Source organism: Urtica dioica, chromosome 5, assembly GCF_054948205.1.
Source record: "Urtica dioica subsp. dioica isolate 48M chromosome 5, U.dioica_male_clone48M_v1_H2, whole genome shotgun sequence".
In the NCBI taxonomy this organism is placed as follows: domain Eukaryota; kingdom Viridiplantae; phylum Streptophyta; class Magnoliopsida; order Rosales; family Urticaceae; genus Urtica; species Urtica dioica.
Window position 1 is genome coordinate 34,336,886 of NC_142760.1, and position 24,156 is coordinate 34,361,041.

At 41.3% G+C, this 24,156-nt stretch overlaps 2 protein-coding genes and 1 long non-coding RNA gene across 3 annotated transcripts; all 3 read left to right on the plus strand.

Moving 5' to 3' along the window:
• Window positions 1–6,140: 6,140 nt before the first annotated feature.
• On the plus strand, window positions 6,141–7,630 carry LOC149398047 (uncharacterized). The gene is made up of 2 exons (XM_089614436.1): window positions 6,141–6,721; window positions 6,793–7,630. The coding sequence occupies exons 1-2, from the start codon at window positions 6,141–6,143 to the stop codon at window positions 7,628–7,630; spliced, it is 1,419 nt and encodes a 472-aa protein (XP_089470562.1).
• A 6-nt stretch (window positions 7,631–7,636) lies between these two features.
• On the plus strand, window positions 7,637–10,819 carry LOC149398048 (uncharacterized). The gene is made up of 4 exons (XM_089614437.1): window positions 7,637–7,788; window positions 7,927–8,041; window positions 9,058–9,708; window positions 10,286–10,819. Exons 1-4 carry the CDS (start codon window positions 7,637–7,639, stop codon window positions 10,817–10,819), a joined length of 1,452 nt encoding a protein of 483 aa, XP_089470563.1.
• Window positions 10,820–19,976: 9,157 nt separating this feature from the next.
• On the plus strand, window positions 19,977–21,443 carry LOC149398049 (uncharacterized). Its single transcript, XR_016296916.1, has 2 exons — window positions 19,977–20,380; window positions 21,232–21,443. It is a non-coding gene; the product is annotated as an uncharacterized LOC149398049 (long non-coding RNA).
• Window positions 21,444–24,156: the final 2,713 nt, after the last annotated feature.

Here is a 24,156-nt window from a genome sequence, read left to right on the forward strand (position 1 = left end):
GATTCTGACTTAAAGGAGTCTACGACTTTAGAATTACGAGTCGTGACGAGAATCCTACTACCATTGCTAGTACAAGGAAATGCATGCTTTATGACACTCCAGAAATCAGTTTGCCAAACATCGTCAAATACGATAACGTACCTCTTTTCTTCTAGAGCGCTTCTCAAGAGAATGAGCAGATCGGAGCCATTAGCATCTTGAGAATCGTGTCGATGTCGTAGGATTGGGACACAGTGACCCAAACATGAATGTCAAAGCATCCTTTTTCTTTAACATCGTTGTACACTTTCCTGGCGAGAGTAGTTTTTCCGATGAAACCGACTTCACTTTGACGGCGCTGCTCGGCGTAATAAGTGTATTCGTCGACGACGTCTTCGATGCGCTCGGCTTCGTCTCTGAGCTGTCTAAGCCACTCATTCGTGGCGTCGCTGAGCTCTCCTTTGGCAGACTTGGCTTCGGCGTCACGGAGAAGAGGCTGGAGGATCTTCAACTCCTTTTGAAGACTGTTGACTTTCTTGTGAACTTCTTTCAAAGACTTGGCTTCATCGATCAGAAGATCAAGCAGTTTCTCAATTACAGGACTCAGAAACGTCTCTGCCATTGTTAACCCTAAACTGATACAGATTTTATCTGATCTACATAAAACCTTTCAAAGTTTAGAGATTTGTGTGTGTGTGTGTTTTTTTTTTTTTTTTTTTTTTTTTTAAATGGTATTCTAGAGAGAAAGTGGGTATATGATCAATGGGACGCGTTGATATTATCAGCAGATAGCAAGCGAGTGGTTGTTTGTGACTTTGTATACACCTCTTTATTCATTATTGCAGTGTCGGCATGTTTGTTTATAATTATATATAACGACCATTTCAACGACCATTTCCAACCCGACTTTTCTAAACATCATTAGTATGTATACTTGTAACAAAGTATTATCTATTTGTCTCGGCAGTATTATAAAGTTTAATTGAATTGATATTCAACAACATTATTAATTCTCTTCATCAGCTTCTTTGATCATCATAAATAACATAATAAATAGTAGAGGGAATGAAGAAAGTTACAGTGGTGAGAGACACAACTCATTACTTCTGATTTTCTGTAATTTCCAGGATCATGAGGTCAATGGAACATGTGCAATAAAAGAAGTTAGAAAAATAATTCCAATAATTAAATTCCAAATTAATTTAAATATGCTAACTTGATATATAAATAAACATCTGCTGCCACTAGTTGTTTCAATCCATTTTTTTTTCCTCTTTCTATTTCAAGTTGTTTCTCAACCCACACGTTATAACGGACTTTGAGATAACTCCCACAAGAAAGTGTATTAATTCAAAGGCTGTTTTTGACGGAACTCAAAGGCTGTTTTTGACGGAACTTATACGTAGGCCTTCCCTAAACAATTAATACACCGCTGGACTCTGCGAACTTTCATGTACCGAAATTATGTAGCAAAATCCCAAACCTATTTTATTAACACGGCTAAACTACAATGTATTAAAAAATACATTTTTTTTTATCACATGTCGTAAGAAAATAAATAAACGGAATATAGCGCAACAAGAGAAGCCGATAAAAAAAAAACATCATGGAAACTCCAAATGGAATTTGGGCTTACCAACTATTCTGTAAAAAAAAATAATAATAAAAAATAAAAAAAAATCTTGAGACCCTGTGTTCTCTTATACTAAAAAGAGTTGATAGTGTTCTATTAAACGGCCATTTTCACCTTTATCTTCAAGATTGCTCTTCTTGCAAAGCCTAACATGACTCCCCATCAAAATTGAGGCTTGAGGGATTCCAGGCTGAGAACATTATATGAACGTCATTCTCTTAAACCACTTCAGTTCTTCAACAACCCCACGCCAGATAAAATCTTTGACATTCCAGTCGGAGACGATAGCTTTATACTCCTCGTGCCTCTCAAAGATCATCATAGACACGAAATTATAACTCTTCACTTCAAATGGCCAAGTCGAGCCCGCTTCCCGCGTTCGAAAGGGGGACTAGCATTGAGAAATCCGATTAAGAGAGACTCTTTGAGACTCCTTCTCAAGCCTCGGAACATACCATAGAGCTATAACAAACGCCGTTTCTCTCGGGCATTTCGTCGAACATTTTGCGTGCTTTGCCGATGAGTCTATTTTTATCGACAGTAGGCGAAAAATTTCCACGTGGCCGAACGTGGAGTATCAGTTGTAGAGGTCCTCTGAGAGTTAATTTCGGAAACTCCATTGACATTCACCGAATTTCGGCCCAAATTTGACCAAACCGATCTCATGTTCTCAACGCGAGGCCAGATTTTGAGCGAATGAGAGCCGAATTCGTGTTTGAATTGCGAATATCAACAAAACTAGCTCTTCTCTGCATTGATTAAAAAAATTAACCAAGAAATCGGAATCCATTGAAATAGCGAAAAAAAAGAAAGAGAGAAGCTTTGAAAAGGTTAGGGTTTGTCTGACCCGTTTGGCTTTGACGGTGCGTCGGAGTAATGCCATGGCCAAAGTGGTGGGTTCGGTTTCACGGCTTTATCGTGTGTGAATTCGAAGGCTCGGTTTATGTATGTATTTATTTACTTATTCACAAACAGTACTTTTGGAGTTCGTTCCTAAATTTAAAAAAAAAAAAAAAAAAAAAAAAAAAGGAGGTTGTTAAACTTTAACGGCCGTGTTTGTGACTTTGTTCATATAGCTACTTAGCCCTGCAATATAACAAATTTATTGTGTTTTTAAGTATATAAAAAAAATGAGAAAATGGCGAAATAAATACTAAATATTTTTGGACACATATGTTTAAATATATATTTTTTTTGTTTTGCAATAAAAATACTTAATGTTGAGTTTTAGTTCTATCGTTTCGTTAAATTTGACGAAATACACATGACAGTTTCAAATTAAACATAATTTAGATTTTAAATTTTATTAAGCATTAATTATATTATTTTAATAGAAAAATATAATAAAAAACAACTTTTTTATTATAATTAAGAATCAATGATAATATAAAAAACGTTTCAAAATTTATGTTTTTAAAATTAATCAAGCATTAATGATATCTTTTTTTAATACTTAATTAATTTTTATTATAAAAATAATATTATTGAAAATCATTTATTATTTATTTCTTTATTTCATTTAATATTAAAAAAAATATAAAATCATTTTTAATCTGAGACTGCCACGTGCATTTTCGTAAAACTTAATGGATTTATTTATCATTATTTATTGCAACTAGCCAATCCTCTTTTTAAGGATCAAGCCAAAATTTATTTTATTAGGAAAATAACTCATCAAACCGAAGTAAATTAAATTAACCTAACTAGTTAATTAATTTACTTAGGCCTGATGAGCTATTTTGCTAATAAAATAAAATTTTGGCTATTTTTTAAAAGGATGGATGGTTATTAGGCTACTGACTTAATTGCTCATTTTGATCTAATGCTGCTAGGGGTGAAATCGGTTCGGTTCGGTTCGGTTTTGGACCAATTTGAAAACCGAAACCGAATTTTCGGTTTTGAAAATTTTGGACCAATGACCGAACCGAATTGGTCCAAAACCGAAAATCGGTTAACCGAATTTTCGGTTAACCGGTTTTGTAAAACCGATAACCAGTTTTATAACCGTTTTAAAACTGGTTAACCAGTTTTGAAACCGGTTAACCGAAAAAATCGGTTAACCGATTTCAAAACTGGTTAACCAGTTTTAAAGATGTTACAATTATCCAAATCGGTTATCCGGTTCAAATCGGTTAACCGATTAAAATCGGTTATCCGGTTTTAAAACTGGTTATCCAGTTTCAAAACCGGATAAAAAAAATCAGTTAAATAACCGATAACCGATTTTTTGGATTTTCAAAACCGATAACCGAACCGATTCTTAAATTCGGTTTCGGTTAACCGAACCGAATTTTCGGTTTGATGACGTGGCACCGAATTTCGGTTTCGGATCGGTTCGGTTATCGGTTTAACCAATTTTCGGTTAATTTTTGTACACCCCTAAATGCTGCAACTGAAACTTAATATAAGGTATTTTTACCACGAAAAAAATGAATAGATATTTAAGTGTATGTTTCTGTAACATTACGTATTTATGCCGCAATTTCTTATAAAAAAATATTCCAAGCTCATATGTTGTATCGTTTATTTTTAAAGCAAAACAATAATCTTTCTCATTAACATAATGGAGCTTCCGCGGAAATTACATGGATAATGTATGAAGGACATTCAAGAGCCTAACTAAAATTTTGGTATGACGCATAAAGGTTTTGCCAGCTAAGAGGTGAGCCGCTATATTCCCTCCGCGAGTGTGAATGTACATGAGCTGACGTGTACATCATTACAATCCAGTGTACATCAACGAAACTTGGTGTGTCGATGACGTGGACAAGTGGTTAAATTAGTTACACCACTGCCAAGGGGTTGCATTAATGGATAAATTTCATTTTCTAGACTTAAAAACCTTTAAAATATCGTAATTGGATTTCTTATGTTTATAATATATGAAATTGGAATTTTGTCCATTTTTCGGACAAAAGTACTCTTAAATGAAGTTTAAAGATCATAAAAATGAGTAAGTTCCCTTGTTTTAATGTTAAATAGTCTGAAAATTTTCTGGACTTTTAGATGGTTTGTAATAGTAGAGATGAAAATTTTGATTTTTCGCTACAATATTGATAGACGGGTGTGGGGGTATAAAAATTCAAATATTTAATATTATTTCGAATGGGCTTTGACCCGACTAAAGCCCGTAATCAGTTTGAAGATCAGTCCATGAAATCAATTACGGGCCCAATTCACTCTCGGCAGATCGGCCCAAGCCCAGCAACATTTCCCGGCTCGGTGAAGGACGCCAGTTCGACCACGTCTTCTTGATCCGAAGGATCAGTCAAAGAGTAGACCGCGCCGCGAAGACCGGATCTCGGACGACTACAACCTCGGTGAGGAAAGTGGATCGAGGAACACGTGTCTTCGGCCAGAAGGTTCCGTCTCGCCTATAAATAGAATAGGAGAGGACGATTTTGGCACACGCAATCTCTCATTCTCAGTTTCCAACTAATTCTATATTGTATTCTTACATTTACGGCCTTGAGCTCGACATGTTGAGTTCGTCACCCCGTCCATTTGTAACTCTTCTAAATCAATAAAATTAATTAATATTCGTATATTGTTATTATTTACTGTCATAAAATTTTTTCTTATACGATGCCTTTCTGAACCCCTTCAAAACACTTCGTTATTTCAGTTTCTATTTTCTATGTGATTGTTGATCGATCTGAAAATCGACATCAACAATTTGGCGCCGTCTGTGGGAAAATTCAGAAAGACCAATCTCGGAAGAAGCAGTTCGTAGAAAGAAATTTTTTTATCATGTCTTCCACTCCGACTCATTACGAATCCGGAGAAGAGATCCCTCAGGGGATCAGGGCAATCCTGGATATGCTGACCAAAAAGATAGATGAGCAAGTCGAGACCAACCGTGCTCTCAATGACCGGTTGAATACTCTCTCGACTCCTCAAAACACCCCGGATCCTCAAGTGGGATCCGAAGATATGACCGCCTCTGAGTCAGCTCGCCAAGCAACCTCGGTTGCGCAAACAAGTCGAGCTATCCCTCCCGGAGTCCATCTGGATTTCTCTGGGATACAGGTCGCCCGAGGAACAGACCAGTCTCCCATCACAAGCTTTCAGCTTGGGGGTGCTGCTGGCGAGATCGCGACAGAAGTCACGATCGATCCTTCCGGACTCCCTCAGCCTCCGCTCGGGGGAGCACCGTCCGGACCTTTCCCGACCGATTCGGGACCTTGCCCTCCAGCGATCTACCAAACATTCACCCCCCAGCGTTTTGGCGGGATGAATCAGACCCGTCAGGGCCCGGCAAGTGCAACCGCGGTCAGTCCGGCACAATCGGGACCTCGCCTCTTTCGTAGTGGCGAACCCAGTATGACCGAACTAGACAGGTTCAAGGAATCTATAACGACCGAGCTGAGAGCTGTTCGAGATAGATCGTCTCGTTGAAGAAACGAGGCGAACTCCTTTCGCCAGAAACATCACTGAAGTGCAACTATGAGATACCGGAAAGGTTCGCCTTCCACGGTACAATGGCACCTCAAGTCCGAAAGCTTTCATATTGTCCTTCAGAGTCGCAATGGGACGGGTTATGCTCTCTGAGAGAGAATTGGAGGCGGGATACTGCCAACTATTCACTGAAAGCTTGTTCGGACCTGCCTTGGAATGGTTCTCCAAACTCGAACCAAACTCCATTGATGGTTTCAATAAGCTATCGGCTGCATTCCTGAAACATTATTCGATGTTCGTGGAGGACGATCTGACCATAGCAGACTTATGGGGAATCCAACAGAGAGAGAACGAATCTTTGAAGGATTTCATGATCCGTTACAAGGACGTACTCTCGAAAATCTCTAACGTATGCCACGAGTCTGCCATAACCTCTCTGAGGAACGGATTAAGGCACGACTCAAAGCTGAAACTGGAGATGACTGTTAACCGCCCCCTCACACTAGAGGATGCAATTCATAAGGCCGCGAATTACGCAAAGGCCGAAGAAGAATTTGCTTCCTACGAGAGGCAACCCGCGGCCGAAAAGAAACCATCCTCCAATACTTGGGTGAGGACCGTAAACACTGGGAATAACCCTCGCAGGACTAATCCCCACGCGCCGTACCTCACGCCAAAAAGCAACACGCCCCTCCTAATTATATGCTCAATGTCAGTGATGACGTTAAGGAGGGAGGCCCCCAGGCTAAGAAATGGACACGGGACCCCAATGCGTATTGCAGTTTCCACAAGGCTAACGGCCACGACAAGGTTAACTGCGAAACCATGCGTAAGGCTTTAGCCGAGAAATATGCGAATGGGGAACTAAAAGATGTTGATCTAGGACCCCCGCCAAAGAAGAAAGTCTTCAATAGCAACAACAGGGGAATGGGCAACCCCTCCCCCAAGAGAGCGAGACCTGAGGAGGAAGGGGAACCAAACTCCCCGCCGACTGTCGCAAAACACAGAGTTGACTTCATAATGGGCGGCTCAAAGTTTTGCAACGAAACGGTTAACTCCATCAAAACACATCAACGACGATTGAGTAACCAAACGACCAAAATCAGATTAGAACAAGATGTTCAAATTTCGTTCTCCGAAAAAGAAGCAATTGGGACAACCGAACCACACGACGACGCACTCGTGATCACGATCGACGTGTCTAACTGTGAGGTTGCGAGAGTTCTAATCGATGGTGGCAGCTCTGTAGATCTTATTTTCAAGGATACCCTGGCAAGGATGGGAATCGATGAAGACGAGATTGAAAGAGAACGAACACATTTAACAGGTTTCAATGGGTCCACTACTCCATCCTTGGGAACAATCAGGTTGCCCGTAAAAACACATGGAATCAACAAAATAGTAGAGTTTCAAGTACTAGACTGTCTCTCCCCCTACAGCATTATCTTGGGAAGACCATGGATACATATGATGAGGGTTGTGCCTTCAACATTTCATCAATGTATTCGTTTTCCTGCGCCTGAGGGAATAGGAGAGATCCGAGGTAATCAGACAACCTCCCGCAGTTGCTATCTCACTAGCCACAAACATTGTGCCAAGACAATTAAAGAAAAGCAATAGCAACTAATGAACGTGGAGTCGGCCGAGAGCGTTTCCGCACTAGAGGACCCCGACTCCCTTGATGCACCAAGCACTGAGTTAACGGTCCAAGTACAGCTCGATGGCTCCGATCCTTCCAAGTGTGTAGGAATCGGAACTAAGCTTAAAGGTGGCATCAGGCGAGAACTGATCTGTTTCTTAAAACGAAACAAATCCACCTTCGCCTAGTCAACCGAAGATATGCCAGGAATAAGCATCGACGTCACGTCTCACCAACTTAACGTCGATCCCAGTTTTAAACCGATAAAACAAAAAAGACAAAAGCTCGGTTCCGACAGGGCACGGATAGTCAACGACGAAGTTGAAAGACTGTTCAGTGCAGATTCAATCCGCGAAGTGAAATACCCGGATTGGCTGGCAAACACTGTTGTCGTAAAGAAAAAAAAATGGGAAATGGAGGGTATGCGTCGATTTCACCGATCTAAATAAAGCATGCCCCAAAGACAGCTTCCCGTTGCCTCACATCAACCAGCTAGTCGAAGTGACCGCGGGGCATAAAATACTCTCATTCATGGACGCATTCTCAGGATATAACCAAATCCTGATGCATCCGGATGACCAAGAAAAAATAGCTTTCATCACCGACCGAGGCACGTATTGCTATAAGGTCATGCTCTTTGGACTAAAGAACGCTGGCGCCACCTATCAAAGGTTAGTCAACGAAATGTTCAAGGAAAAGATAGGGAAGACGATGGAAGTATATATCGACGATATGCTAGTAAAATCCCTAAGGGAGAACGACCACATAGGGCATTTAAAGAAATGTTTCAAGGTACTGAATAAATATAAAATGAAACTCAATCACACCAAATGTTCGTTCGGAGTATCATCCGGTAAGTTCCTGGGGTATTTAGTTACCCAATGAGGAATTGAGGCTAACCCGGATCAATTACACGCCTTGCGAGAGATGCCTTCACCCCGTAACAGGCGTGAAGTTCAAAGGTTGACGGGACGCATCGCTGCCCTCAGCCGCTTTATCTCTCGATCTACAGATAAATGTCTTCCTTTCTATCGGCTCCTTAAAGGAAACAAGAAGCTCGAATGGGACGACAAATGCGAAGAGGCGTTCAAAAAATTGAAAGAGTATCTATCGACACCCCCAATCTTGGCAAAACCCGTTGCAGGGGAGCCACTCTATCTATACGTCGCAGTATCTCAAGCGGCAGTTAGTGGAGTACTCATCAGAGAAGAGCAAGGGGACCAACGACCAATCTTTTATACAAGCAAGTCGTTAGTCGATGCTGAAACTCGATATCCTATTATGGAGAAACTGACCTTGGCCGTCGTTTTCGCCGCGCGAAAACTTCGACCATACTTCCAATCTCACACCATAATAGTAATGACCTCACATCCACTCAGAAGTTTCCTACATAGCCCTAATCAATCAGGAAGATTACAAGTGGGCCGTGGAACTGAGTGAATACGATATTGAGTACCGAGTGAAGACATCCGCTAAATCGCAAGTTTTAGCGGATTTCATCATCGAACTCCCGAGGGAAAGTCCCACCGTGACCGAAGTCGAAGGTACCTGGACACTTAAAGTGGACGGGGCATCATCGAAGCAGGAGGCAGAAGTAGGAATACACCTGACCTCCCCTCACGGTGAGACTATAGAACAATCATTTAGGCTCGACTTCATCGCATCAAACAATGAAGCCGAGTACGAAGCACTAGTCGCCGGACTCAGGTTGGCCACTGCAGTTGGATCAAAGAAAGTGGCAGCTTTCTGCGACTCCCAACTCGTAGCAAACCAATACTCCGGGGAATACGAAACTGGGGATGAGCGAATGGAAGCTTACCTAAAAGTCGTAAAAGAACTAACAAAAAGCTTCGAAGAATTCTCCCTGACAAGGATCCCTCGAGGCGAGAATACTTCGGCCGACGCATTGACTGCCCTGGCATCTACCTCGGATCCGGACCTCAAAATGGTCATACCAGTCAAGACAATCAAACAACCTTCTATCGCCACGACCATCGCCGCGGTCATAACAATAGAAGGGGGGATTGGAGAGATGAAATACTACATTACATCACGACTGGTACGGTCCCTTCCGATAAGATGGCAAAACGTAAGCTCGTGCTGAGAAGCGCGAGATTTTGCATCATAGATGGAAGCCTGTTTAAAAGAAGCTTCGCAGGACCCTACCTCAAGTGCGTCGGGATGGAGGATTCTAAACGAATCCTGGAAGACGTGCATGAAGGAGAATGCGGAAATCACGCAGGTGGACGAGCGCTTGCCATCAAAATAAAGAGGCAATGCTACTTTTGGCCGACCATGCTGGCAGACTGTGAGGCGCACTCGCGCCGCTGCGATTAGTGTCAACGCCATGCCCCCAACATAAAAAGACCCGCGGAAGAATTGTCATCTATCTCGGCGCCATACCCATTCATGAAATGGTCTATGGACATTGTGGGACCAATGCCGGCCGCCCCTGGCGGGTTAAGATTTCTATTAATCTTAACAGATTATTTTTCAAAATGGGTGGAAGCTGGCGCCTTCGTCTTGATAAAGGACGTCGACATCACAGCATTCATCTGAAAAAAAATATAATTTGTCGACATGGAACTCCCCACGAGATCATAACAGACAACGGATCACAATTCATATCGAAAAAGTTTAGAAAGTTTTGCTTCCATACCAACATTGAAGTCAGAATATCAACACCACGATATCCTCAAGGAAATGGGCACGCGGAAGCAACAAATAAGACCATAGTTGACTCCATAAGGAAAATGCTCGATGCCGAGAAAGGGCGGTGGGCAGAAGAACTGCCAGGCGTGCTATGGGCATACCGAACCAGCCCGCGGAGGCCGACAGGGGAAACTCCATTTTCCCTCGTCCATGGAGTCGAATCTGTCATCCCAATTGAGCATCAGGAGCAAACCCTTAGGGTAAAATACGCACCTGAGGATGAGCCAAAAAATGACGAGGCTCTATATGATGCCTTAGACCTAGTGGAGGAAAAGCAAGATTCAGCCCTATCACGGTTAGCCCGTTATAGGCAATCCATCGCTAGATTCTACAACAAAGATGTTAATACAAGAAGATTCGATGTAGGAGACTTGGTCCTCCGAAAAATCTTCCAAAACACTGCTGAGCCGGAAAACTCGGGGCAAAATGGGAAGGCCCCTATAGGGTCACCAGAGTAACCTATCCCGGCGTTTATGAACTTGAAACACTCAACGAAATCCCGGTTTTAAGATCATGGAACTTCTCGAACCTCAAAAAATACTACTGTTGAAACCAGTAAGAATTGAACTACGTCCGACTTGATCCTTGCATAAGGGTACGTAGGCAGCCTCCTACCACAAAGGCACAGTCCCCCTACCCTCTTGAGCCACGAAGCTCGCACCTCGGCCAATGACCCCGACCTCGGACTAGGCTAGCAGTACAAACACCTCACGACGACTTTGGCGAGAGCCGACACCTCGCAGCGTCATCAGAGATCACACCCGCAAGGGTCGACCTCGTCCGAAAATATTAAGGGGAACTTTTTAGGTCTCCGACGATCTAAAAGACTTAAAATTCTAACCAAATTTATTTGTGGACTTCGGCTTCAGATCTAAAGGGAAACACTTCGGACAGGCGATAGTCCGAACGACTTAACAGATTTTGAACGACGAACCAATTCAAAACCTCAGCCTAAGGGAAATTTTTTAGTTCTTTGACGATCTAAATAACTTAGCAAAATCATCTGAAACTTTTAAGGGAAACATTTTAGGCCGAATACAAGCGACCTAAAAGACTTTACAGATTATACTAATCCGAGCTGTCTCAGGAACAAACAAAATAATGATATTCAGATCGGCCGGACGGACTGAATAAAAGAATAAACATCCATGCATTCATAATAGATTTTGGCGAGCTAAAAAAACTTGGCAAAATTAAAAATCGAAATTGCATAAAATAATAACATAAATTCAAATAAAAAAGGGGTACCGAAGCCCTTCATAATCGTATCAAAAGCAATAAAAACTTCGCCCAAAACACACGGGCCCCATAAACCACTTATTTAAAAAAAAACGAGAACGGGACGAGGAGATTCAAGCTTGGTCACGGGGTTCGGCCTCGACATCTCGATGCTCTGGAGTAGGAGTAAACGCCGCCGCCTCTTCGTTCCCCTCAGGGATGGAGTTGAGGACCTCGTCGGCACGGCCAAGCATTGAGCCGTGCTCGTTGATGGTAGAAGTCTCTCCATCGGCCGCTGACGCATCGACGGGAGATTGGTCCGAGTACGGAGTGAACGGGACGTCTTCGGCCTCAGGAATAACGACGGCCTCGTAATCGGCTTCGTACTGGGCGATGTCGTCCTCAGTATCCTTCATCTCGGCCGCCCAGTCTGAGATCTCGCCTTTCAAAGCCTCCGAAATCAACTCCTTATTCCCCCGACACTGCTCGAGCTTCTTGAGAATAAGGACGGCCTCGTCCATCTTCTCTTTCTGCGCGCGATGCTTGAGTATCTGCTCCTGATACTTCAACGAAATCGCATTCCTCACCGCGCGCACCGCCCGATCTCGCTCCGCCTTCTCCGTTCTTTTCATCCGGGCGATCTCCTTCAGAGCATCCTTCAGCTCTTTGTCCCGCGCCTCAAGATCAGCCGCCAGCTTGTTCCTTTCTTTCTCGAAGCCGCTGGAACGAGCTGCCCAACCTTTGACCTTCTCCTTCTTATCGTCGAGGTCGACGGACAAGTATTGAACTTGGCCATTGAGGCGTTCAATCTTGCTGTACGACTTCTCCAATAAGGCATCCTTGGCTTGGAGATCGTCATGAAGGGTGGCGATCTTGTCGTTCATCCCCTGGAGTTCGGCCTGCAGCAACTCCGTCCCCTTCTGAACCTCAGCAAGCTTCTCCTGCTCGACCTTGGCGTCACGAAGGTGCTTTTCATAGCAAAAAACACCTCGGTTCAGTTGGGTGGACAGCTGAAATCAACCCAACTCTCATCAGTTCGATCATAACATAAAATAATAACGAGTATAACATATCGGCTATGCCACAAAAAAAAAAAAAAACTCACCCCAGTTATGGTCGATGCCATCATCCTGTACCAGTCCTCTTCGGCGAGCTCGGGAACCTTCGGAAGATCCATCCTAGAACACGTCACCTGACGAAGAAGCCCCGCCGAGGAGTAAAGATCGTCACACAGCAGATGATCCCGCGCATAATGGAAGTTGATGACGTGTTTCTTCTTCCGGGACGCGGGTGGGGCGGAATCATCTCGACCCCCAGACCTCGACTTCGAGGAAGACTTGCTTCCTTCAGCTGCGGCTTTGCCTTTGTCCGCCCTGGTCACCGCGGTCACAAGAGTCTCAGGGACGAGCCATTCCCCGTCCCGGCCGGCGAGCTCGAAAGCCGGCTCTTTCCTCTTCTTCTTCTTCTTCTTCTCTCCGGGAGCACCCCCATCGGGGGCTCGGTTCGCCGGCGCCTTCCTTTTCTTGGTCGTGCCCGCGACTTCGGCCTTCTCGAGGACTCGAACTCGCTCGGCCCCCTCAGTGGAGTCTTCGATCCCGGGGGTCTGGTCTTCCTCGACCTCAGGAACCCCGTCCCCCTGGACGCCTAGGGGAGCATCCTCGGCCATCTCAGGTACCCCGTCAGAAGGCACCAAGACGACCGGGATCTTGGATACTAGGCGAACCCCGGTCACTTCGACCTCAGGAGTATCCACAGGAGGCCGAAGTCAAGGCGGCACCCCCTTTCCTCTGCTTCCTCGCATCCCGGGCACTGATATGAGTGTTCATATTGTCTCCGACTAAAAAGGAAAATAATGAATAATGATCAAAATTAATAAGAGAAGAGGATAATGTCGAAATCGTCGAACTAACCTTCCTTTAGGTGTTCTGATATACTTGGTGGAAAAGGTCAAACTTTGGCCGAAATGAATCTGAAAGGAGTAAAGCTCGACCACTCTACTTCGCCCAACTGCAGTAATGATAATTTCTCGGCGAACTCAACTCCTTGGGATGGCGCTTTGATTTTTTCTAAAAAAAAATGATGAGTAAATGTCATTGTAAAGAATATAAATACGGGCGAACTAAATTTTATGCATACTCGGCGAGCTCGCCCATTTTGACGAGAAAGAACGAGCTCGATCCCCGAGTGAATGCTAGTTCACAACAAAGTAAAAATATCGCATCCCCCAAAATTTGTCCTTCGAAGGAAGGCCCGAGATCACACCCTTGCCCGCGGCTTTCGAGAGGTAGAAACACTTCGGATCGTGTTTCGAGTTCGCCTTGACCACACAAAGACGGACTAAATCCATCAAAGAGAGTTTGATCTTTTTCCTCGTAGGCCACAACTATTAGACCCATTACCATCCTAACAAAATTCGGACACATTTGGGGAATGGTCAACCCTAGAGTCTGGGCGAAGTCGAATAGGAGAGGGTGAACGGGAAATCTTAAACCACATTTCTCCCGCCATATTTCATATATACAGCAATAACCCTCCAGTACGGTGTCGGCTGTAGCCCCAGGAGGAGGAAGAAGGATATTAATTTCTGGGGGAATCTGATACTTTTCACGGATTCTCCTAAGGCCGGTCGAGGTCACGGCAGAAGGTAACAGTATGTCTTCGTTCCCTAAAGGTTGAGACCCTGATGGACGAAGTCCTGAGCCCGACATTCTAAAACTATGGTTTTTAGGGGCGAAGTGTTTAAAGTTATGAACTTTCTTGAGTTGGCTCGTCGAACTAAGAATAAAAAGTGGTCGAAGTCTAACCAAAAATGAAGAACTTAGAGAGAGAGTTTAAGGGGTAGAGAGAGAAACTCAGAAGAGAAAGTTACCTTTTAACCACGGACGACGAGAATATAAGTGAGAAGAAGTGACTCTTCGGCACTCTTATTTATATGTTTCATTATTACCCGAAATTCCGAAAAAATATAATGATTTCGGAAATCAAATCAAATCAAATCTAAGATATTTCCCTCGATATCTGCAAAGATAATAGATTCTCCGACTCTTCGACTTCGACCTACGAAATACGGTTATATCAAGACACGTGTGAAGAGGTTGGGCTCTCATACGATGCCACGTGGTTCCAAATCTTCGATCTCCCCCTTTCTATTCGGAATAGTTTAAATTCTCTGCGTTAAATATTTTCAAAATATTCGAAATATTTTCAAAATATTTGGGGGCTAATTGTGGGGGTATAAAAATTCAAATATTTAATATTATTTCGGATGGGCTTTGACCCGACTAAAGCCCGTAATAAGCTTGAAGATCAGTCCACGAAATCAATTACGGGCCCAATTCACTCTTGGCAGATCGGCCTAAGCCCAGCAACATTTCCCGGCTCGGTGAAGGATGCCAGTTCGACCACGTCTTCCTTATCCGAAGGATCAGTCAAAGAGTAGACCGCGCCGCGAAGACCGGATCTCGGACGACTACGACCTCGGCGAGGAAAGTGGATCGAGGAACACGTGTCTTCGGCCAGAAGGTTCCGTCTCGCCTATAAATAGAATATGAGAGGACGATTTTGGCACACGCAATCTCTCATTCTCAGTTTCCAACTAATTCTATATTGTATTCTTACATTTACGGCCTTGAGCTCGACCTGTTGAGTTCGTCACCCCGTCCATTTGTAACTCTCTTCTAAATCAATAAAATTAATTAATATTCATATATTGTTATTATTTATTGTCATAAAATTGTTTCTTATACGACGCCTTTCTGAACCCCTTCAAAACACTTCGTTATTTCATTTTCTATTTTCTATGTGATTGTTGATCGATCTGAAAATCGACATCAACAACGGGTTACGACGGTTTGAGATAGTTTGAGACAATTTTAGAGATACCTTGCGACGGGTAGAGATGGCGTAGAGACAATTTGCGATTAGACTCTTAGATAATGATGGGTAGAGATTGGTTGGGACGAATTGCTACAGATTGAGATGATTTGTGACGGATTGAGATACTTTGCAATGAATGGAGATGCTTAAGAGGATTTTTTTTTAAATTTTTGTGATCAATAATATCATTTTCTTGTTTTTTTGTACTGTTTGTCTTATAAGATCAAAAGTGGTTGTTTACAGATGTTGTGACCTTCGCGTTTTATGTTTCCAAACATATTAGCTACGTGCACTTGGTGGATATGCTGTACGAGTTGATTGACTTCGAAAGATTTACGGTTGACATGAAGATTGAAGTTCCTTATGCCATGGGGGCTATTCCAATGGCTTCTACCATAGTCAAGAACGACGCTCATGTTGCCTACTATATGAAGCACAAACATCAAAACTTTTTCCATGTGTGTAAGCTTGGTGAAGAAAGATATTGCAGCCTTAAGAGTTTCATATCATAATGCACATAGATGATGTGACGATTATCGCCGCGTTGGGTTTTAACCCAAGTGCAACTAAAGAGAACAAAAGAATGATCGAAGAATTGACTCGTTTGGAGCACAACTACGATTAACATGATGATGTGCACAATTAATGGAAACAGAAATGATAGACAAGATGTTTAACATGAGATGTTCACATTGGGGACGGAAATGACAGACAAGATGATGAATCTGACAAAGTGAACAATAGTGACGAAGATGGCGGACACATTGGTGATCAGCAATACGACTTTGTTAGAACCGATGACTATGAAGAATGCGTGGAAAACTTTATAGATGTCAACCGTCATACTTGCCACGTCGGAGAGCACCATCAGTAGATTTCATGCCTTATTCATGGAAGGCTCCAGATTTCATTGTTATACTGAATGATATTATATTTTCAATCGTATTTAATTAACATTCAAAAATATAGGTGCTCTGAATATGTTTATCTTGGAAATATGTTTGCTGGAGAGAAAGTGATGAAGAATGAGCGCCACGATGCTCTGAAATTTCGAATTCAAGGGAGTGAAGCTTGAGCGGCAGATTCACTACTACAAACATGGCCTTTAGATGCAAAAAATGTCGCATCTAAAGGAAAAAAAAATGTTGCTTCTAATTGATCTTTAGAAGCGACTATGTCGCTTCAAAAGTTTAGTCGCTTCTAATAGTATAAACGAAATCTTTAGAAGAGACATGTCCCCTCCAGAGTCGCTTCTAAGTATACTTTCTGGTGCTGAAAATGGCTCGTGCAAAATGGCGGAAATAGTATAGAAGCAACATTAGAAGCGTATTGTCGTTCTATTTGTTTCCCTCAATTTCGCGAGAAATATTTAGAAGCGGATTATCGCTTCTAATGCCAATGTTTATTATTCTTTTTTTAATATAATATATTTTTCGGATTCTAATTAAAATTTTCATATTTCATTTAATTTAATTTTCAAAGACGTAAAATCAAAAAGTTTGTTTATAACAAAATACATAGTAATAAGTCTAATCAAAAGCGTAAACAAAATTAAAACGAAATAAAAATAATCTGAACGTAATAAAAAAAACTAAATAAAAAGACTAATCATAACTACGATCAACGTCATCTGCCTGATGTGCGTACTCCAGCTCGTCCATATTCGGGCTCATCAGAATTAGGGCCACGACGTCCTCTATTAGCATGAACCGATAAAGACAGAGGATCCTCAGGTGAATGTCGTCGTCCCTCAGGGGTGCGATTGGATGAACGCGGGGAGCTCGTTGATGGCTACTCGTTACAGCTCGCAATCTGGCTCAACCTCGACGCATGCTCCGGGTCAAACGTTCCCCTAGATAATTCGCTCGACAGTCCTGCATCTTGGTCGATAGCCCAGGGCCTCGCTCGTCATTTCCGCGAGCTCGCTCGACAACCCAGTGCCTCGCCTGAAAGCCCCATGCCTCTCTGCGCTTCAGTTTCGTGTTGCGTCAAGCTCCACGTAGTTCACTCTACGTTGTAGCTCCACGTCGCGCCGCAGCCTTGCCTGCTTCCTGGCGCCCTTCGAACACGTCTACGAGACCTAAGGTTATTGATGTTTTCTTAAGTTAGTTTGCAATTAATTTAGTAATTATTTAAGTTAATTAGTTAATATGTTAAATTAATTTTTTAATTTGTTACATTAGTTTCTGTTTTTGTGTTAGTTAGATTATTATGTTGAATAATATGTTGAATTTGATGTAGTTGTTTAGTTTTCCTATTAAATTGAATTTAATGAATTTGTGAAGTTTTTTAAAGTGTATTTATTTTATAGTAAGTTAGATATGAAATTTTATGTTAATTTAACGAGTTACTAATGAGTTAAATAATTTAATTGTTTACTTTTGTTATATATAAAACTGTTCTTGTTAAGTTAATTAATGTATTTGATTTAGTTTATTCTATTATTTTTTAATTGTTAAATTGTTGTGTCTAAGTCACTGAGGCTCGATTTAAGGTTTAGTTAATCAGTATGTTTTTACATGAAAGTGTAGGTTTTTGGTTTGTCGATAGTATATGAGACACTCTGCCTTAAGGATGAGAAAGAGAAAGAAGGCGGTCATGGTCTTTGATCCTGCTCTCAACAGTTTTATCCGCCCAAGAAGAGGGCACAGTGCGAGAAGGTCAAGAAGAGTGAAAGGTTGGCACATTTGCCAAGAGTTTGGGGGGCCTAGTTCGAGCGAACATTCCTCCTCACATTCCATCGTGGAATGAAGTTACGCCACAACAACAAGCGGTAATTCTGTGTAATATACAAACTTTTGTATCGCTCCACTTGTGAATTTGAATAAAATAAACGAGTTTTATTTTAAATCAAATTCTTGTTGCACATGATACGTCCTAATTTTTAAATATCTTGTAAAAAAATAATAATAACAAATATATTTAAGGTTGATGAAATTTTGGAATAAGGATATTCGAGTGAACTCGAGATTATTTTCCGAATAAATTTATTCGGAACGTACTCGGAGACTTAGAATCTCAAGAGTGAAAATAAATTCTGAAATCCCTTAAATATATTTAAGATAACGGGGATTCATAAGAAATTCTCGGTTATTTTTCAAGATTATTTTTTTATTAATTAAGGACGAGTTTGAGAGGATTTATTTGGAAAGGACTTAAGTGCAACAAATTGAGGGACGAGAGTGAAAGAAAAAGATGTGGTTTCAGGTGACGTGTGGCTCAATGAGAAGATGCCACGTGGCATTCTTATCCCCTTCTTTTTCTCCACTCCCATTCGGCCACCTCACCTTCTCTCTCTTCTCTTTCTTTCTTTTTCACGTCCTTATCTTCTTCTTCCTCCATCCTCACGCGCTGTACTTGCAATGAGTAACCTTCCGGTAGTTGAGCTCTCGTCCAACAACAGCTACCAAGCAACAATTGGTATGGCACCGTATGAGGCTTTGTATGGGCGGAAGTTTCGCTCTCCAGTTCATTGGGATGAAGCTGGTGAAAGCAAATTTATTGGATATGAGATGTTAGAGCAGACCACAGAAGCGATTAAGAGAACCAAGCTCGAATGAAGACGTCTCAGAGTCGTCAGAAGAGCTACGCAGACAAGCGTAGAAGGCCGTTAGAGTTTGAGGCAGGAGAGAAAGTCTTTTTGAAAGTCTCTCCGATGCGTGGTGTCATGAGATTCGGAAAGAAAGGAAAGCTCAGCCCGAGATTTGTTGGACCTTTTGAGATTCTGGATCGAGTAGGCAAGGCAGCGTATCGCCTAGCCCTACCGCCGTCTATGTCAAATCTCCATGATGTGTTTCACGTATCGATGTTGCGGAAATACTTGTCTGATCCTTCACATGTACTGCAAGATCAAGAGGTTGAGATTTCTCCTGACGTCAGATATGAAGAACCAGCTGCTGCAATCTTAGATCGCAAGGAGAAAGTCTTGAGGAATAAGACTATACCTCTAGTAAAATAACTATGGAAGAAACACTCCGCGGAAGAAGCTACTTGGGAGCTTGACAGCGAAATGCAAAAGAAATACCCTACCTTGTTCTAAGTTTCGAGGACGAAACTCTTCTAAGGGGGTAGAGATTGTAATATACAAACTTTTGTATCTCTCCACTTGTGAATTTGAATAAAATAAACGAGTTTTATTTTGAATCAAATTCTTGTTGCACATGATATGTCCTTAATTTTTAAATATCTTGGAAAAAAAATAATAATAACAAATATATTTAAGGTTGATGAAATTTCGGAATAAGGATATTCGAGTAAACTCGATATTATTTTCCGAATAAATTTATTCGGAACGTACTCGGATACTTAGAATCTCAAGAGTGAAAATAAATTCCGAAATCCCTTAAATATATTTAAGATAACGGGGATTCATAAGAAATTCTAGTTTATTTTTCAAGATTATTTTTTTTATTAATTAAGGAAGAGTTTGAGAGGATTTATTTGGAAAGGACTTATGTGCAACAAATTGAGGGACGATAGTGAAAGAAAAAGATTTTTGAGGGGTGGTTCAGGAGACGTGTGGCTCAATGAGAAGATGCCACGTGGCGTTCTTATCCCCTTCTTTTTCTCCACTCCCATTCGGCCACCTCACCTTCTCTCTCTTCTCTTTCTTTCTTCTTCACGTCCTTATCTTCTTCTTCCTCCATCCTCACGCGCTGTACCTGCAAAGAGTAACAAAGGAAAAAAACAAAAAAATCTAATCTCCTTCAAGCTATCTCTCTCGGCCGATCAACCCCAGCACCACCCTTGCATCTCTCTTCTTCCTTGCTTGCGCTCGTCCAGCCGCCTCCAGCCGAGCTCTCCACCACGCGCGCGCCACCGAGAGGAAGAGCGAGGCCGCCGTGGACCACCGGGACGTCGGAGCAAGGGGAGATCACCGGGAAGAGGACGAGGAAGCAGTGGGTGAATGGTATTTCGCTGATTCGGTGAGAAATTTCATCTCCTTGGTTTGATTGAAATCTAGGGTTCATAGCTCAATTTGGGGGTTTTGAATTCCGAGTGAAATCTGAGGTTTTGGCTTGGTTGTGATGTTCATTGAGCTTGATTATTGATGTTTATGAGATGAATTTGAGGATTGAGCACGAAATTCTTGGTTGGATTGGATTTTTGGCTTAAAATCTTTTTTTTAGGGTTCATGGAAGTAAAATTTTTGGGGCTTTTTGATTCTGAAGGGTTGTTGATGAATTTGAGACTTTTGTAAACATGTTTGATGGTTGGATATTGATTGAAAATGGCTGGTTGGATTTATGAGAAATTTTGGACGAATTTTGGTTGTTTGATTTATCTTGGCCGTGTGAAAATTGTTGAGGGTTTGATGTGAATTGAATTTCAGTTGATGATGAGGCCGTGATGATGTTGGTAATTCTGGATGTTTTGAATTTGAGACTTGGTTGTTGTTCTTGGCCGAGGAATTGTCTTGACCGGGTTGTGTTCTTGAATCTGAGCCTCGGGCCATTTTTGTGTTGTGCTAAGGATTCGCTTGGTTGAGTTGATGAAATGCGATATGTGTTTTTTGTTTGTTCGGGCTTGGGTTTTTTAAATTTGAATTTTATGACGAGTCTAAAATTTTTATGACAAGTCTAGAAAATTTTGTGACAAGTCTAAATTTTTTTTATGACGAGTCTCGAAATTTTATGACAAGTCTAAAGGTTTGGTGACAAGTTGGTTGGATTCGTGTTTGGTTGTGTGACTTGTTTGGGTTCGGGTTTTTGAGTCGAGATGTTGGAATTGGATTTAAGGAATTAACTCGTGATCGGATTTCGCGGTTTGATGACAGATTTGGTCGGACGAGCAGGAACCGGACGAGTCAAAGGCGACGAAGCCGTATTTTGGAGTTTTCAAGAAAAGAGTTATCGAAATTAAAGCTCGATTAACTCGTGAGTTTTTTAAATCGCTTATAGCGTTTAAATACTCTTAGTTGGTTATTTCCATGTATTTCATTTATTTAAATAAATAATTTATGATTATTTATTTAATAACGTTCGAGAATTTAATTTAATTATTCATTTTGGAATTCTCGGTTATTTTAATTTCGGATTAATTAACTTATTTAAGACTCATAATTATTATTTAATTTTATTTCGTATCATTCTCGATACGAAAGTATACGAGTCTTGAATAAGTTTAACTTTCGAAAAACCGGAGAATAATAAATTAAATTCTCGAATATCGAACCGACTCAAACCTAATCTCGACAACGAACCCTATCTTTTTCAAGTAATCTCGAATCCAATAACTAACGGACTTTCAACCTCGTATGCTAGTTCTTTTGACCTTCGACAAGTGTAAAGTATTCCTGAGAACGTGAAAAGCAAGACATCGCTGGAAGTTGTCGAACCTTCTGTCGAGCTATTCCAGGTAAGCATGGAGACATAAGTCAACTACTTACCAATGGAATAATCCTGTTTACGTGCATTTACGTGTTAATAATAACAAAGAGTAGGAAAAGCCTTAAAAGACACAAACACTGAAGATTAAGGCTTCGACCACTCTTTATGTAAAATTTTAGTTGGATTTTTATTCATAGGTTCAAACGCTAACTTGAACCAGTCACGTTGCTACTTTGTTGTAGTTAGATTCCTCTACTAACCATAGACTTTGGCTAGATTTGAGGTGACATGAGAGCAGGTTGGACTCTCGGATTCGAGCCGAGAGTAGAAGTACCAGGAGTCACGTCATGAGTCTTCAATCTAAAACACTTAACGAGCATGAAAGGGAAACAATAATTCTTTCGGGATTAAACCCAATGCGCTCTCCTGTATATGCTTAGTTGTGTACTCTATACGCTAGAGTACCCAAAGATTAAAAACGTTGTCGGTGGTACCTACAAGTCAATGACTTGTATGAAGCGGATTTAAATATCCGTGCGCTGAGTACTCTTTACGCAATGGGTGAAGGTCGCGATTCGCGAGCTCATTGCGGGACTGGAGGCTCGACGGTAGCTGATGCAGGCACCGTATGGCGGAATGGGTGAAGGTCGCGATTCGCGAGCTCATTGCCGTCAGAGCCCAGTATGCGCTGACGTCATAATGAAAAGGAAATGGTACCACTAGTGGATCCCAGACAAAACGAAAACTCTAGGCCAGCGGAAGACGGCTGCTCGAAGTCTGAAGTTGGTCTCTTGTCATTATGGAGGTTAGAACAGAGAAATGTATAACCTTGCGGAGTGACAAGTGTTAGCTAGGATGTGATCACACATTAACGACGACACTGATGAACAGATCGAAACTTCGGTCGACGGGATCCACCACCACCGAGAGCTGCCCCCCAGCGGCGGCCATAGGACACAAGATCCGCACTCCCTGGGACGTCGTCGTTCCCAGAGAACTCCTAAGAGGGAGGAGCATGATAACGAGGTCGCCGGTTCCCGCCAAAACGTCGCAGCCTCCTCCGACGAGGGTTGATCTCACAGTCGGAGTCCACACGAAGAGAATAAAATCCCAATCGAACTAATACCTGTTTGACGATGTAACCCTCGCCGACATTTGCCCCCTTCTCATGAAATAGCGCCTCTTCTCTCTCTGACCCCGAGAAATGTCTATTCCAATGAATTTCCAATGAGATAATAATTAAAGTACCCTCAGAACTCATTGAAAAAAAATACATTAATTATGAGGTTCTCCTAGCGATTGAAACATTTTTATGTTTGTTAGTTCTTATGATGTGTATGTTATTTGTCAATTTAGTCATTAGTTAAAGTAATCTCAGAGTGCTTTGTTAGAATTATTAGCCTAACACTGTTCCTAGGTTAATTTAGCGGTAATTTCACATCACCATTAGATTGAGATCGTTGGTTCAAATTTATTGGGTCCCCTAAAAAAATTATCAGTGTAACTACTACGTGGATTCTTTAAATTATTTATTAATTTATATCACGTAGGTCTAGTGCAAATTCTGTAGAATTGAAAGACATCAATGATAAATACATTCCCTATATGCATTAGGGAAGACTAGGAGGAAACCAATCCCCGTGTCATAAGGACTACGAGGCGTTAAATGCGACGTGTGATATGCTACTAATATGTCTACCAAGTCGTCTTTAGTGAAAAATAGACAGGAAAATCTTGTATCACTAATCCCAAACTGAGACTTGAGAGATCATCGTCGTCATATTGTATATTTTCATATGTATTCATTGGAAAAAACATTTCTTTTGGAATGATGCAAAATTAGGTGCTGTGGACTTTGTTGATCATTATTCTACTATTTTCCGTACGTTACTTTTATACAATTCCCATTATTAGGACAGCTAAAAATTGACCACAGAGCGGATGCGAGCGATTAACAGCATTTATTCCACCTAATAAATAAAAATAAATTAATGTACCATATAATTTTTTTCTTATCTTATTTTCACACACCTTTAATATATTGGTTATGCTTATTCTTCTATATTGGGATATATACTCTGTATTTAAGGAATATCTCGAGTTTAACTTTTAATTTTCACAAATGTCGAGTTTGTACTTTTTATTTAATTAAAATAACAAAATTTTACCATAAAATACATGTAAACCCCATTTTAACCTTATTCACTTACATAAAATATAATATATAATAACCAAAAATCATTAAACCTACACTTTTTGAACCGAAACAACAAAAAAAACTTACAAACCTCTTTGTGTTTCAATGAGAGACTTTGTATTCAAGCAAATTTTTTACGGCTTCCTCTCTGTTTTTTTTTTTTTTTTTTTTGAGG